The following is a 16,787-nucleotide window of genomic DNA, read 5'->3' as shown; positions in this document are numbered from 1 at the left end:
GAAGGAAAATAAAATAGTTTCCGGACTACCTGAATAACTTCATCAAGCAGCTTCATATCCAGAACAGTAGGTATTATACCAGCTCCAATTCCTTGGATAAGATGCTTGCCTATGATATCACATGTTAGTCAACTAACATGGTTATTAAACTTGTGCAACTTCTATCCAATTATAGAAAAGGATTTTTTCCATCCTATCTCAAGCTAGTTTGATCAGCTCAAGCTAGGACCCAAGCCAATTTTTTAGCTCAAGAAATTAACTCCCTTAACTTTAGATAATGATTTTAGAATAACATAAAAATAAACACCAAAATACATATGATGCTTTCCCATTATCAGTTTCAAACAGATAGTTGGGTGCAGTAATGTATACTGAAATCATCAAAGCAACCCAAATAAACTACATCCCTAATCACACATTATTCATCACTTCCATTAATTTTTTACATAAGTTTAAACTAAATAAAATTTCCTTTGGAATTTCTTAAGAGGTGTATTATGGAAGCTGGTAAACATCCACCTCAGTCCTCAAAAGCCGATCAAACCAGCTTAGTGTCACTCAGCTCCACATGTAGGCAGCTTCCATTCACACTAAAGCCTCATGCTTAGCAGGTAGAAAAGCTTGTGCAATTTACTAAATAGAACAGTTCCAGGAGATAAATAGCTATTTCTTTATCAACCTTATTGTTCAATAACAACAGAAAGTACAGTTATCAAACAGAACTGGTACATTTATATTTAATACAATGCTAATGAATCACTGAGCGTCAACGTGAAACTTAAGCCATAATAAACTTAGCCTTCTACAAAACTAACAATTTTGGCTCCCCGTCCTTGAAATTTACTGATAGCACTCCAAACTGATATCTGCAAAATGTGTTACCTACTGATACTCTTCAAACCAATTAATCTAAATGACATTCTTATAAAGTTACAATATGTCTGGTTTAGTTTACTAATTAAGTATCACATATTGTTATTTTCTAAGGGGGTGACTTATTCATACTAATAGAACCGGGAAATCTGGAACTTTTTCCTTGTCCAATATAATTCAAAGTCTTATAAGTACAGAATTTCACATATACACTAGGGAAATTGCATGAACGAAGAGTAAGAAGTCAGGGCATGAACAAAAAGTTTACTGACCAGGCTCTCCTCCATTCAAGACTGCACTTTCAACTGGTTCTACTCCATACACCTAGACATTACCAAAAGAAACATAACATTAGGAACATGTCATTGCAACGTGAGTTCTCTATCCCTCTCTCCCTCAAAACAGACACACAAACACAATCACAATTCAACCTTTATCTCGGGGTTTTCTCCTTGAGGAAATTCCCTGCACCAGTTACTGTACCCCCAGTCCCTATGCCTGAAACCAGGGCATCAACTTTCCCTCCTGAATCTCTCCATATCTCTGGGCCAGTGGTTTCATAATGGACCTAACAACGATTGGCAGAATAATTAGTTAAGGGTGTCAACCATACATTTGTTATCACAAAATATCTAACACAAACAATACCTTTGGGTTGGCAGGATTTTCAAATTGCTGAAGGATATAGCTATTGGGTATTTTACTTCGCAGTTCATTGGCCTTATCAAATACACCATAAACACCCTTGGCAGGATCTGTAAGGTACAACTCAGCTCCAAAAGCTTGAGGCACCATTCTTCTCTCAAGACTCATTGAAGATGCAATGGTAAGAATAAGTTTGTAACCCTTAACTGCTGCAACGAATGCCAATCCAATGCCAGTGTTTCCACTAGTAGGCTCAATGAGGACAGTCTTTCCGCCATTCAAACATATGAAGAATCAAGGGAAAGATGTTAGTTCAACACTTCAATAATATTTCTTTTTAGATTGGTAAGTTACACAAGCACTTAGTAGTCTTTACCCCATGATCTCACCCTCCACATAGCACTTTTGGGGGAGGAGGAGATGTCAGCTGTGCTAGAGCTCATTCACTCAAATTTTCATAATATAGACAATACATGTAGCAAAGTCTCTGTGTAATCAAACAGTACTTGAAGAAAATGATAAATAGGGAAAAACTAACTCCAATATGAGCACCACTGAACTAGGAAAAAAATCCAAAGAAATACCCCAATTTAACTGTTTTATGTCATAATGATGCTAACATCTGCATAGACTTTGGTGAAAACATATATTGGACGTGAACTTGTATAAGAGACAAATACATAGCTTCTATTTCAAAGACAAATTTGGGGAGAGGCAGGTAGGGTGGGTTGGGGTTCAATTCTTCTAAAACAGTGAAGTGAGGATTTTTTAATACCAACCTTCCCTGGAGTAATCAAACCCTTTTCTTCAGCATCTTTAATCATACTATATGCAATCCTGCATGTCAAAACATACATCCAAAATGCATGTCTCAACTGGAGATTCTTGAACAAATCCTATTGTTGCTAGAACACTTTAATATTAAGAAAAATATAATCAATACAAAAAATAACAAATTAGATGCCTGTCTTTGACACTAGAGCAGGGTTCCATCATCTCAAGCTTGGCAGCAATACGGGCTACACAGCCATCTACAATGTGGTTGAGATATACCATTGGGGTATTGCCTATCAACTGCACAAGCCAAAAATTACCACTAGCAAAATTCAATTTGAGAAAAAAAAAAAGTTAACATGAAATGAATTTGATTCTAAGTATAAGGAAATACTTCAGTAACATCTTTCTTGATTGCACCCTTGTCCTCCATGTTATCTTTTCACCAAAAAAAAAAAACTGCAAGGAAATTGTGAAAGAATGAGAGAAAGTTTCGAAGATGTAAAGTTGCAGTCTTATATAATTACAAGAAATGTTTCAGTGCACATGCTAACAACCAACAAAAATAATATACTCACACTAAGTCTTGAAAAATATAAAACTATTTGAATTAATTTTGAAAAGAGAAGGAAATTTTTGGATTGAGATAATGCGGATTGGAAACAATATGCTTTATTTTATTTTTCTTTAATTTTTCATTATTAATTTACTAATTTCAGTTATAAAAAGAAAGAAAATAGAGGATAATTTATCAAAATGTATGGTCAATAAAACATAATGTTGAGTAATTTCGAAAGTATTGAATTAAAGTGTCATTTTCGTGTCAGATTGTTGGTGTTTGCATTTTTTTTCCAAAGTTATATTTTTTTTCTCATCATCATAGTCATCAATTCATCAACTCGTTTTTATTTGAAATGCTATATAATTTTTTGTTCTCAAAGGTGGTATATATAGGGTTTGGAATTAGATGATTGATAAGATTCAACAACATAATTTATCTCATATAAAGAAAATTTAGGATATCTTTTGGCTCCCCCTAGGATGAAATCCTGGTTCCGTCCCTGCACCAAGATATCAACACCAAACTTACAAATTATATAAAGCTCCACAACCAAAGAGCACAAAATATGCAGGGGCCCAAATGAACACCAAATACTAATAATACCTTCTCTTTAGAACTAAGAGCCTATCTAATTAAGCAGGGCCCAAAACGGAGGAATCACTAAGAAATTTCAAGGACTCAGTAGTTTTTTCTTAGAACTCTCAAGTACCAGTGCAGACTCTTGAAAAAGAATCACCAGAACCTCAAAATCAATGTGCCTTTGTATCACAAGCCAGTGAACTTAAATATCAACAGTCATTCAACATAAATAGAGCACATGCAGTAATGGCAGAGTAATTTTCTTTTTTCATTTTTTTTTTTTGGTCAGTAATGGCTGAGAAATGTCCAAGTACCCAATTTTGGAATGTGTCTAATCATGCAGAATTTTGAAAAATATATTTCAAAAACCCAAAATTTAAAAAGCCTCAATATGAAAAACAAATCATTAAAAAATGAACAGCAAGATTCCACACTACACAATAGTGGAAACAGTCCAATAATTCATTACTTGGAGGAAAAGACCAAAAATAAAAATAAAAAGAAGAATAAAAACCACCGCAGAATTAAACATATAAGTCATTATGAACTCCCCAAAAATTAAACAGAGAAACAGCCAGGAAATTTCTTAGTACCCAAAGATGAAAACACTCTATTAAGGCAGGTTTTATTGAGAAGGAATCACCAACTACCCAAATAATTGACAATCAAACAGAAACTCAAAAACCACAAGAACTCTAATTAAAACAAAAAAAGAGCAGAGCAAATGAGCTCGAACTTTTATCATGGAGAAGAAAACCTGATCTCTAGAGAGTTGTAGACACACAAACACACTGTTGAACTATATATTTGGCCTATTGGGTATGCATGTTTTGTTACGTAGCTTAGCCTTTTGTGTGATTCTCTTTATATTGTTATTGACGTTGGCTAAGCCTGTTAGGGGAGTGAAGGTTTTATAGGGAACTGCAATGGAGCTCTCAGACTCATTCAGACAGCTCACCTACTACAGCATTGACGTAGACTTTTGGATCCTTGTCTCCTTGCACCGTCAAAAAAGCTTTTCAAATCACTACAGTAGTTGTATTCTTGAAACTTTTGTACATGGGACAAGAACAAGACCATGTCTAAGTCTTATCACAAAATTCATTTTGATTCGAATTTTGTCTTTAGGTGCATCTTAGGATGCGCTATGTGGAGATACCAAAGATTTGACCATTCAAATCAGGATCAAGTCACTATAGTTCTACTTTTAAAAAAATAATAATAATAAAAAAAATATCTGCAAAAAAATTGTATGAAGTGCAAATATTTTTTTGAATATGGTTTCAGTCTTTTTATTCTCCATTTCTTAATCCTATAGTTATATTTTTTTTAGCTGGATTGGGTTGCTAATATTGACAATATACAGTGTGAAAAACTGACTTACAAAAATTGAAATCTCAAACCATTATAAGAAATTGATCATCAATAATAATTTGGCACATTGACAATTATTATAATTTTTTTGGTAAAACTATTTAAGATTTCAATCGTGTTGAATTTTATTGATTCAAAAATTTGGGAGATTGCACAATCTATAAGTTTAATGACAACCACAAGTTTAATATTACCCATCGCTGTTAATTTGTCAACTGTCATGCTGTGTAAATGCATGAAATTTAAATCAACCTTCAATAACTGGTTCATTATAATATCTTTTCCTAAGATTGCATGTATGAAGAGTCAAATTTATGTTTCATCAGAAGATCTCTTACAAGATTGCATGAAATCTTGGACTAAAGCGCATGATTTAAACCGTCTGTCAATATATGATCATATGTTACATTAGAATGTCTTTTCTTAAGATTGCAACTTGCAAGTATGAAGAATCAAATTTATGTTTCGTCATAAAATCTCTTCCAAAGATTGCAAGAAATCTTGTGCCAATCTTGTTGTAAGATATATATATATATATATATATTAATTTCTAAATTTACCAAAAAGAAAATGATTTTTTTTTTTTTTTAGTGGTGGAGGTATAGACCCATATGGATCACCATTTATTTTCACCACTCACAACTTGTCACGATGCAAGTTGTGGCAAAAGATGTATTATTTTTTGTGGTTCTAGTATTTTTCACAAATTATTGAGTAGAAATATATAAGTCATTTTATATAGTTTCTTTTATTTAAATTGATTAATATAATATGGAACAGGCCTGAGCTAATACTTGCATGGGGAGTTCTAACCATTGAACATTCCTCAATATTGTAAGGTTACAATTGAGATCTAAAATATAACTTCGGTAACAGAGACAAGAATAGACAGATCCTCAATAATAATAAAAAGGACGAGTATATGATCATTATTCTGATTTAGTTTTGAGAAAACTTAGGTAACAGAGGCAAGAGTAGTCAGATCCTTAGACTAGGCCTTGGTCATGAATAACCTTTCAAACTTGTCCAAGTCTTGAACAACCTCTCAACATGTCCTGGACCACTCTAAATCCTCTAAGCTGAAAGACCAACAATTTAGAGTTGGTAGGTACAAGTAGATGCAAAACTAGGAAAAAACAAAGTGAATATGTTAAAGAGTGGTGGTACTAATGATAGACGGTGTTTAGGACACAACTAAAATTATGTTTTCAAAATACAATTTCAATCATAATTGTGAAATCATATTTTAGAACAAGATTTCAACTGGAGTTTATATGGTAACGTGTAACTTAGCATGTGTAACATTTAAAAAAAAAAAAAAAACTCTCATTGTGTGCAACAATAATCATGTTTTCAAAACATGATTTTAGTTATAATTTTGAAATACTGAAATCATATCTTAAAACAATATTTCAACTGTAATATATATGGTAACATGTAACTCAATATATACAACAATAATTAGCGTTTGCTAAATGAAGGGATTTTAAATTGATTTTCAATCTTATCAATTTAATGACGATGACAATTGGTAATAGTGGTTGTGTCAATAGCTGCAAGCCAACGGAAGGCAACAATAACCATGATGGTGGCAGTGGGCTGGTGGCAAGAGAGGTGATATCAACAGATTGTGGTGCTGACAATATTTGTGGCAACATTGGTAGAGATTTAACGTTGGTGGTGAAGGCAATGGCAGGAGCAGATGGTGGGAGCCACGGGCGGCTGAGACATAAGAAAGGTTTGATAAAAACATTAATTAACGATGGGGTTTAACTCAAATGAGGTGTAGTTCTAATTTCTAACCAGATGACAACGTTTATTTTCCTGATTTCTTCTACACCATAAACATGGAGTCAATGAGATAATCATCATTCTGCACTTTTTTCCCCTGTACATAAAAAATAATTAAAGAAAAAGTTCAAGAGAAGCATGTTTTCTTCTACTATGGACTCTCTCTCCTTAACTGGGTGGAAGAAAGAGTAGCCAATTGTGTACAATGTCCAACAAATAAATTAAATTTAAGGGATTAAAAAAAATAGCAAAAAATAAATTGAGCAGATCTCATTTTCTCATTAACATGTACAAAAAATACAGGAGTTGCGGCATCTCACATAAATTCCACATCTTCTTCCTGTTGTTCCAGCACAATGGTTGCAAGGGCAAGTCTATATGATGAAGACCTTAGATTCCTAACCAGGACATAGATCTCCTTCCTCCGCTTTTTAGGCATATTATTCCACTGCTCCTCTCTAAGACGAGCAAGTAAGACTGCCTCACATAAAGCCTCTGCTACTGGCTTCTTGCTACACACATCATATCCAATATTGAGATTATGAACAAAAGTAAAACGAAACAATGGAAGACCATAGATGTACATAGTTGCTATGTAATCAAAGACGTGTATACTAACCTCCCTCGAACAAATCCAGTTGTAACAAAGCCAATTGGCCACCGATGAGATTCCCTTGCAATAGCATCTTCTGGTTTGTGGAGTTCCCACTTAGCAGGAGATTGTTCTTTGAAATATGATCTCACAGCAGATTGAGGCATTTGAAGTCCACCCTCGTCAGTTCCTGACCTGCAGCAATAACAAAAATCAAAATCAAAATGAAAATATTAATCAAGGGTATTCGAACCATACTAGGCACAAAGTAAAGAAGAACTTGACATTAACAACGTTTGCATTTGAGAGAGTAGTATTTTCATAAGAACAAGATAATCCAACAAATCTTATGATTTTTCATGTCAGATTTCACCTTTCTAATGCACCAAAGCATACACTTTTCATTAAATATTCACACGAAAAGTTGTTTGAGAACCCTTGCAATTCATCTATCATTTTCCCAAATTAGAAGTTTTGTAATTGCCAATTCAAGAAAAAAAAAAGGGAACAAAAAAGTAAAACGAGAAGCTTAAAAATTCTAAATGAATGGAACCCTTGGTAAGTGAAGGGAAGAACTCATTAACCTAAAATAAAAGTTTCAAGATTTAACTACCTTGAAATCAACAATGATATATCAGTAAGTTGAGGTGCACATACAACTGCCCCCTCTTCAAAAACGCCTTCCTTGTAAGCATGGAGAAGAATTCTGAGAAAACATAGTTTCCGACCATAACTAAAGTGGGAAATACCATTCATCCTGGGGCCAAACTTGCTTTCATCTTTCAATAACTTGAATATACTTGTCTTCTTGTCAGGCAGTTGAGAAAATAGAAGCAAATGATCACCTTGGATTTCTCTCAAGAAATCAGTCAGCACAAAGTGTGTCCTTGCTACAACTCCGTCAAATGTATTACCATGATGAACAAATGACGATGTACTACAATTTCCAGAGTCAGAGTTGGACAACGAATTCCCATTAAACATTTTTTCCTCATTGTTAATTTGACTATTTCCTACTCTAGTGGGGCCTTCGTTGAAAGCATGGCAGATGGTGTCCCATGGGGGTGGAATGGGAACTCTCCATGGTCTGACATCAGGAGGGGAACGTTCTACTTTTTTATTAAAGACAGCAGCTTCATTTGCCATAAAGAATGAGTAAGCATTGCAATCAGGAAAATCTGAAGGAAAAAAGGGCATCCCCATCTGCAAGAGATAAAATTTCATTCAATGCTTGAAAAACCATTAATGAATACAATAGTTGTAACTTTGTAAGGTGCTGAAAGGCTTACTTCACTTGCAACCCAATGCTTCTCTCTCAAACCTATTGCATGAGCTCCCTTAGAGATAAGAGGAGCCCAAAAGACCCTGACCCAACTTAAGGGAAGTATAATGGACCATCTGAAAGGAAATAAAACAAATACTTATAAGATACTAAACATTACAAAAAAAATCTGACAGTTAGATTCTCCATGCATCTCAAAACAATATATTTTGCCATCTAGTCAGCATGCACAAAACAAATGTTACTAATAAATTTACAATCTGCTTTCTCCTGAAAACTATTTAACAGATTTATCAGCTATCTTGTGGACCATCATAATTTTAAATTTTGCAATAAAAATTCAAGAAATCAAGATGCTTCTCTTCATTTTAAATGTTAATTAGATATCAAAATGGAAGTTACCCAAAAATAAATATATCAAATGGAAACAACTGTGAAAGACAAATTGCTTCTCTTTATCTGAAACATTAGTGTCATAAATCTAACTGTATTCTTAAAATAAATCTAATTGAATTCTCAAAAATAAATTTCCACTGATGGAAGGCTAAGCACGTTCTGAAGAAAAGGCTAATCACAGATTCTTAGGATCTAAAATTTGCACTATTTTTCATACTAACTCTTTGTCCACAGCCAAAGCCATTTATTAAATCAGAATTTTCATAACTGACAATTTTACTCTTCTGAGGCATAAACACAATGGTGCCTAATTGATAGACAATAACAGTAAGTCACCATGGATAATTATGCATGTGTTATATGTAAATTAAGAATTGGGTTCCCAATTGTAAGAATTAGCTTTATTTGAGTAAGACAAAATTGGAGATTTTACTAGGATAAAAGGAGTTACCCTATAAGCAATCCCTTTGGATCATTATTTTTTATAAGTAGAATAGGGCAAGATCTCGAGCACTGCACCTTGGTTGAAGTGTTCAGCATTCCTGAATTTGAAGCATCAAGGCAGAACTTATCCATACGCAGAACATTTTTTTCCATACACAATACACGCTCTTCCATAGGGGGACTTACTCCACTGCTACTATCCCATAAATCCTTGTTATCATAAATAATGCTATTTCCTCCAGGTTTTGTCCCAGATAACAACTCCTCGTTCTTGTCTAGTATTTCTGCTAATGCAACATCCTCTCTAGCTTCAGCTTCTGATACGCAGAGCATACCAGTAGAAAGTGACTCTGGAACATCTGCGAACCTTTTATCAGGCATTATGCGAGGATCCTTGACTCTAAGAGACACAATTGCATGAGAAGAAAAATTCTCCTCATTTTCAAGTACAGAAGACTTCTTCAATTGGAAGTCATGGTCAGAGTCTACAGCTGAATGCTTCCTCAATTGCCAAGGGTTCTCTGAAGAGCTGTAAAGCCAGTCAACACCAATTAGCCATCTTGCACTTCTTTACTTAGTAAGACATTTCTAGCATTAAATAACTCACCAAGTAACAGGATGTAATATCTTCTGAAGATGTTGAAATGCCTTTAATCCTAATACTTCTAATTTTGCAAGTTGACCTTCAAGCGAAACACAATTGATCAAAATGCCCCTCTCATCCATCTGAAGATAGAACACATGAAGGGGGAAAATAAATGTTACAAGAGTATGTGATGAGTGATCTAAGCACCAGCTGTTTCTCTATTCTACTATCTAATACTCTAGGCAATTGAAACCTATTACCAAAAGACATAAAAACAACTTAGTATCACATTGGACACATGACATATATCTAATGCAACTACAAAGAAAACTATAACATCAACAACAATGTCTTTTTCTTAAATTATAATGGAAGGATCCCATGAGATTATCATTCACTTATAGGGCAGGTTCCAGAAAATTTTAATGCAGCTTTAGAGTAACAAGACTTCCCACATATGACACCTCATTTGAAGTTGGAAGTTTAAGCCTACTAAGCTTCAAAAGATAAAGAGAAATATGATTCTGTTATGTGAACCAAATTTAGAATGCGTACCTCCTTCTGGCAGGCAAATTTTAGAGCATCAAATCCTTCACTAAAAGCAGAAACATGTATCCACACCCACATCTGGCGAGAGGAAGAACTGGACTCGATGTTCTCTGGCTTGTCACAGCCATCACCATCATGGTCCATAGCATCACTATCTCTATTCTGCTGGCAAACGGGTCGCCACATATAGGTCACTGGAGCAATCGGCTGAGAAAGTGGTGCTCCAACATGATGAAGCTACAAAGAACAAGGAATTCATATATCTAAATCCTTATGTAATCCCTGTTCATAAGAGATCACTTAATGAGATAACCTACCATAGCACTTCCATACATGGCACCCATAATAACAGAGCGAGAAGAAGTTTCAGAAAGATCTGAAGGGGAAGGCACCATCAGAGTTTTTAGAACCGATATTAAAGAATCCTGGAAGCATACAAGACAAGATCAGTTTACATTGATCATAATAGAATATAAAAAAAAAATTGCTTGACTTTTTTATTCGGCCAGTGGAGCTGGAAATAATTATTTCAACTATTCATTAAAGATCTGCTTCCACAATCCTATTATTTAACAAATGTGAATGAAATGGGTTTAGAATCAAAAAGTTTGTAACAAGAAGAGAGAGTGCCTACCTCCGGACCCTCTAATTGGACAGAAACATGATAACTCGCATCATGTACGAGAACATCCTGTTTGAACCACTTGAGGAGTGCCCTTGAACCCCTTCCCCTACACAAAACATTTAAAAACCATTGTCAACAATTAAATAGTGTAAGGCACATACACCATTCTCCATACATAGCTTAAAACTAAAAATCTTCAAAACACACATTTGTACTCAGTCCATTATCCAATTCACACCTTTCCAGACAATCCGATCAACCATAAAATATAGGGTCAGTCAACATCAGTTTACCCCCAATTTTTCAAATGTTACACTTACCTTGCACTAAATTGAATCGTTAATTTTTCCATTCTTATTGACAGAAATAGACATACGAAATTCAGTGTTGATTTCAATTTTCAAAATTCCTTCGACCATTTATTTTATTTTAGTAAGTTCAGATTTATTGATCATAGGACTTTGAAAAATCTCTCAGGGTCCATTTGTTTCAGTTTCTGAAACGCTCATTCTATCTATTTACTTAGACACAAATTTTCAAAACCTCACATTTTTTTCGTATACCGCAACACTCTTTACACAGCATAAAGAAAACAAAGCTCATTCAAACACAATCTTAAACAAGTCATAATTTTTTTAAAGCAGTAAAACAGAGATTATAATAGTAACACTTTATTTTTGTATTTTACCTTCCTTGCAAACCAAGAGGAAGATAAAACCCCCAAAGCTTAGTCATAGCGAACCGCTTCGCATACCAAACATGTGTTCTAAGCCTCTTAGTCCCATCTCCAGAACTCGAAAACCCTTTTTCCAGATTCATCCGAAGCTCAATTCTCCTCCGAATGCGCCGAGGAACAACCTTAACCTCCTTCTCCTCTTTATCTTTCTCCAAACAAGCACTGGTTTCATTCCTGCGTCTCCTCTTCTTGTTCTTCTTGGCAGCTTGATTGTCGTACGAGGTTGTTCTTCGTCTCTTGTTCCTGTGAGACCGGAAATCGTTGTTCAGCCGAGTTGATACTAAGGAGTGAAGCGATTCGAGCTCTGGACCTCGAGATTCTCGAAACTTCTGGAGATTGATTTTGCGCGGAGGCAAAACAGCATTATTCGTTTTTGTTGTTGAAGACATCGTAGGTAAGTGAAAAGGTAAATACTATGATATAAATAGTTGCATTGTTTTGCAGTTTCAGATAGAGAACAAAAAAAAAATAGTGAATTGAGAGAGTATTTGGTAGGGTTTGAAATCAGAGATCAGAATGAGAAAGAGACAGAGAGGCTGTGTCTTCTCTAAGGTTTAATAAAACCCCTGTGAACTCTCTCTATTGCGATGTCGTTTTTATTCTTTATATGGAAAAACGGCTTGTCGTTTGGACACGGCATAAATGGACATTGTCGGTGTGTTGAATTCGTAGGGGTCATGATAATAAGACTTCGAATTGGGCTATGAAAATTAAGACCAAGACTTCTAGCCCAAGATGGATGTCTAGTTCGTACGGGTCATTTACCCAAGATGAAAGTGTGAGTAATTTAGCCTAATTGAGTTGTGGGATATCAAGACTGGTTTGATTTTCAAGTCTTTTAGATGGACTTGAGAGAGGGTCTTTTGACTCGACTTTACATGTTAGTCATTTTGTAGGGCTTAAGCTCATTAAACTATTGGATTCTAAGCCCAAATAAGTAAAAGAATTAAGGCATACATTCATTAGGCTTACTCTTAATCCGCTTGGGAGTAGAGGTCTCAAATTCAGATCTTACAATAGGAAGCATTTGAGAAAATTTCACACCCTTAGCTCAATGCCTATTGGCTAGGATAATAACTATGACTCGTTGATTCTTTTGCTTGTAAGCTCACACCCAACGAGTAGCATACTATTATGGTAATGTTCAAGTAGGGAAACTACTCAGGTCACCCTCTCCTACCATTTTTTTATCAATTAAAAAGAAAAAAGAGTTTAGGCATTTAACTTAACACATGTCATACGGTATTTGCCTATTTGGGCATTGAATGTGTTTATATATATAGGTGGTAATTTGTGCAATGCACAAGAAAATTTGATATAATATGATTTTTTTAAAATTTTATTTTTCAATATATGAAGTTGTAAAATTGTTTTGCATCTTCATTAGAACCTTGTGCAGCTTGTCACACACTAAGGTCTTCCACTAGTTCTAACGCCATATAATGCATGCGAATAAGTCATGCAACATCTCATGATTATGAAATATATCATATTCATTTGAGGTTTTTTGGACATGACTATTTATGGCTTGTTTGGAAGTTTAGAGAGGGAGGAGAGTAGAGGGGAGTAGAGGGAAGGGGAGTAGTGGGGAGGAGAGTAGAGGAGAATGATTCACCTCCACCTTATTTGGATGTTTTTAAAATTAGTAAGGGGGAAGGGAGTAATTAGCCCTTCCCCTTGTGTAATTTTGTTAATATAATAAGGGTAAATTAGGTAATTTACTTGGTCAATAGTTTATGTACTCTATTCCCCCTCCAAATCTCTCCAATTTTGGGGAATTAAAATTGGGGGGCTAGAGGGAGTCCAAACCCCTCCAAACTCCTCCAAACCCCTCCCCCTCATTCTTTAAAAAACTTCCAAACAAGGTAATTGCATTACTCTCCCTCCCTCTACTCTACTCCCCCTCCTTTTTTAAACATCCAAACATGCCATTAATGTAGTCATACTAAAATTGACACATCGTCACGTCATCTGTACTAAAAGTGATCATTTAAGTTTCTTAGGGACTAAAATTGATTACTTTAAATTTCAAAAACTTAAATCACTCATTGTCTAACCTTCAGGAACCAATAATATATTTTGTCCTCTATTAAACTTGACGATTTGTTCCAATTTTGTTTTTAACTTTTTTTTAACCTACCTTTAGCTAACTATCATTTAAGCATTAGATGAGTACAAAAATATATGATAATACAAAAGCTAAGCATTTTTTATTCAAATTTCAAGCCACAAAGTGTAACTACTAAAGCCCTTCTTTAAGTTCCATTTATTGTTTGAGATATTTGTTAGAATAACTACATGTTGATTCTAATTTTATGAGTGTCCAAATAATTTAAATAATTATTATATACAACTTATGACTAATGAGATTGTATTTCTATTTAAATGATTATAAATAACCTTAGGCTTTGGAATCTCATAAGCTTAACTACTTTGTCCATTTATATGTCTAACCATACATATTGTTTGATTCGATCAACTTTAAACCTATTTCTATAAACAAACTCTAACCAACAACTGAGGACGAAACTCGTTGGAAACCTCCTGCTGCACCTTGATACAAAATAAATGTGAATGGAGCAATTTTCAGCACCTCCAAAGCTACTGGAGTAGGGGTTTTGATTTGTGATAGTGAGGGTCAAGTAGAGGCAGCACTAAGCAAGAAATTACCAATCCCATTGGGCCCCATTGAAACAGAAGTAAAAGCATTGGAGGAGGGTGTGCAATTTGTCTGGGACGGTGGTATCTGACAAGGACGGAGCCAAAACTTTGAGTTAAGGGGGGCGGTTTTACTATTGGTTGTGTGCAGTGATTTCAACCTCTGATTCTGCTACTTAGCTGCTAAGTTTAAAGGGCAGGGTTATTTATTTTGGATAAAATTAGTTAATTGAGCTTAATTTTGTTTTTAGTTTTACTCGTAATTTTTGTTGTTGAGCTTTTTTTTTTTTTTTTGGCTTGTATATTTTGTTTTAGATTTTAGATTTATAAATTTTTTAATGCTCATTAAAATGAGGAAAATGCTACAGCTGCAAGTTTTTTTTATAAATTACTTATGTAATAAGTGGTTACTAGTAAGTAAAAAAATGATATGAGTGGTGTGCCCATATGCGAACCAATAAAAATTTGCTGCCAAAAAGGTTTGTAAAAATGCTATAAAAAAGTTTGTGAGTATAACATTACTCTTAAAAGAATCAATGATATTGTTAAAGGGAAATAAAATGTAATTTTATAGAACAAAATTGTTTAAATTAATACACACACACACACATATATATATATATAATATATAATTTTTTTTTTTTAAATTTAGGGGGGGCGCTGGTCCAAGGGTAGTTCTGCCCCTGGCATCTGAGATATTATTCTCGAATATGACTCGAAGATTGTATCGGAGGTAGTGGGGGGGATTTAGTGACCCACCTGTGTTGATCAGCAACGCCATTGATGGGATCCGAGTTAAAATGCAAGATTTTAGAAGGTTTCAAGTCTCTCATGTAAAGCGTTAGGGCAATCACCTTGTTCATCTTTTGGCTCGTTATCCTAAGAATATTTTGGATTATGTAGCTTGGATAGAGAAAAATCTTATAATGATTGAACCTGCATTGATTCAAGATATAATGTTTTTATTTTCACCTTAATAAAAGCACGCATTTGTTATTTTTTTTTAAAAAAAATCTCTAACCAAAATCTATTATCAATGATAAGGGATTAAGGATCACTCTCAATAATACTTACACACCAGACTCATGCTCACACAAACAACACTAACTAACTTTGCAAACACAAACTCACTCACAACTCCAATTTATTTATATTATTGTGCACGAATAGTTAATATTCTTTATAAGATAATCAAATATTTAAAAATCTCTATACTTTCAATCAAATAATCCTCTTGCTCTCCATGTGTGGGTGCAAAAAACAATATGATAGGTAGCCAATATAATGTTGACTTAGGTATTTAATATTTTAATCTAATGCCCTTCTTTTAAAAATGGGTAAATTGCATTGACATTCTTTAGGGTGTTTCTCAAAAAAATAAATAAATAAATAAAAGGACCTTTTTTAACGGGGTTTTTTTTTTTAATTATTATTACACTTACTCTCCCTTTAGTTTGGAAAAAGATCCTCACCTCCCTTAAAATGAAAATTATTTACACCAAGCTCTCCTAGATAACTAAAAGAAAAGGCTTTCAAAAATTTTAAACTTTCTATTCTACCCTCCACTTAAACTGTCATCCACACCCCCTCTAATAGAAATTAGATGATTTTTTAAAGCCTTTTTTTTGGGGGGGGGAGGGGGTGATTTTAATTTTTTTTTTTTTTTTATTCAATATCATCCAAGGAAGGTCAATGTAAATAGTTTGCAATTTAGGGAAGGTGAATGTAATACGATATTTTAGGAGAGGTCGGCATAATTTTTCCCATATAAAAAATAATAATAATGAGACTCTTGATCTAACAATAATTTTCTTATGCACCTTCTATATATATTGGATATATTAGATATCGTTAGTTTCTTACTATATGCACATTTTTTTAATGACTTAGAGTATTCTCTTTGTAGCATCTCCAAAAAAAAAAGTATTCTCTTTGTATGTGTTTTTTTTAGGAAACTCTTTGTTTGTTTTATTGCATAGGAATCTTAGTTATGGTCCGTTAGTATGCCTTGAATCATGAGATATCAATTATCCGATGTAGAGATAATTAATAGCTTTATTGGTCAAATATTGTGTGTATATACCCTATTTAGGGTTATTGTAAAACATAATTTTTTCACTGCGCACCCCTAAAGTACATGATGGTCACTCTACAAATACATAGTTCTTATAGGGTGTGAAGGGGGGAAAAGTTGGGGTCTAAGTCTTCAAGAAGGAGATTCACACACATATACACTTAGATTAGAAGGAGTAGAATTTCTATTTCGTAAAAAAAAAAAAAAAAAAAAAAAAAAAAAAAAAAAAAAAAAAAAAAATAAAAAA

At 34.0% G+C, this 16,787-nt stretch overlaps 2 protein-coding genes across 2 annotated transcripts in view; both read right to left on the bottom strand.

The window, feature by feature from the left end:
- LOC111999707 (cysteine synthase) overlaps positions 1-4,326 on the bottom strand; it is a gene marked incomplete in the record, with an annotated part of 25,992 nt that extends 21,666 nt beyond the window's left edge. Inside the window, 8 exon segments of the mRNA XM_065764409.1 lie at positions 30-109; positions 1,146-1,197; positions 1,277-1,441; positions 1,522-1,785; positions 2,298-2,355; positions 2,483-2,592; positions 2,687-2,751; positions 4,191-4,326. Coding sequence (XP_065620481.1) covers positions 30-109; positions 1,146-1,197; positions 1,277-1,441; positions 1,522-1,785; positions 2,298-2,355; positions 2,483-2,592; positions 2,687-2,725 — 768 coding nt within the window.
- Positions 4,327-6,724: 2,398 nt separating this feature from the next.
- Positions 6,725-12,341, bottom strand: LOC111999721 (ribonucleases P/MRP protein subunit POP1). Its single transcript, XM_024031858.2, has 10 exons — positions 11,761-12,341; positions 11,082-11,178; positions 10,765-10,872; positions 10,454-10,684; positions 9,920-10,038; positions 9,320-9,841; positions 8,480-8,588; positions 7,804-8,393; positions 7,218-7,385; positions 6,725-7,110 (listed from the first exon to the last, which is right to left on the bottom strand). The coding sequence occupies exons 1-10, from the start codon at positions 12,195-12,197 to the stop codon at positions 6,915-6,917; spliced, it is 2,577 nt and encodes an 858-aa protein (XP_023887626.1). The 5' UTR covers positions 12,198-12,341; the 3' UTR covers positions 6,725-6,914.
- Positions 12,342-16,787: the final 4,446 nt, after the last annotated feature.

The sequence above is a fragment of the Quercus suber genome, unplaced genomic scaffold, assembly GCF_002906115.3.
Source record: "Quercus suber isolate HL8 unplaced genomic scaffold, Cork oak 2.0 scaffold_558, whole genome shotgun sequence".
NCBI lineage: Eukaryota > Viridiplantae > Streptophyta > Magnoliopsida > Fagales > Fagaceae > Quercus > Quercus suber.
The sequence above is the reverse complement of the archived record's forward strand: the minus strand, read 5'-3'. Positions and strand labels throughout refer to the sequence as shown.

What these genes read in the sequence shown, in the direction of transcription:
- LOC111999721 (XM_024031858.2), bottom strand. Translation starts at nt 12,197, where the DNA reads ATGTCTTCAACAACAAAAACGAATAATGCTGTTTTGCCTCCGCGCAAA. An exon ending in AATTTGCCTGCCAGAAGGAG is followed by an intron (nt 10,039 to 10,453) that starts GTACGCATTCTA and finishes TTCTATCTTCAG; the next exon opens with ATGGATGAGAGGGGCATTTT. An exon ending in AGCATTGGGTTGCAAGTGAA is followed by an intron (nt 8,394 to 8,479) that starts GTAAGCCTTTCA and finishes TATCTCTTGCAG; the next exon opens with ATGGGGATGCCCTTTTTTCC.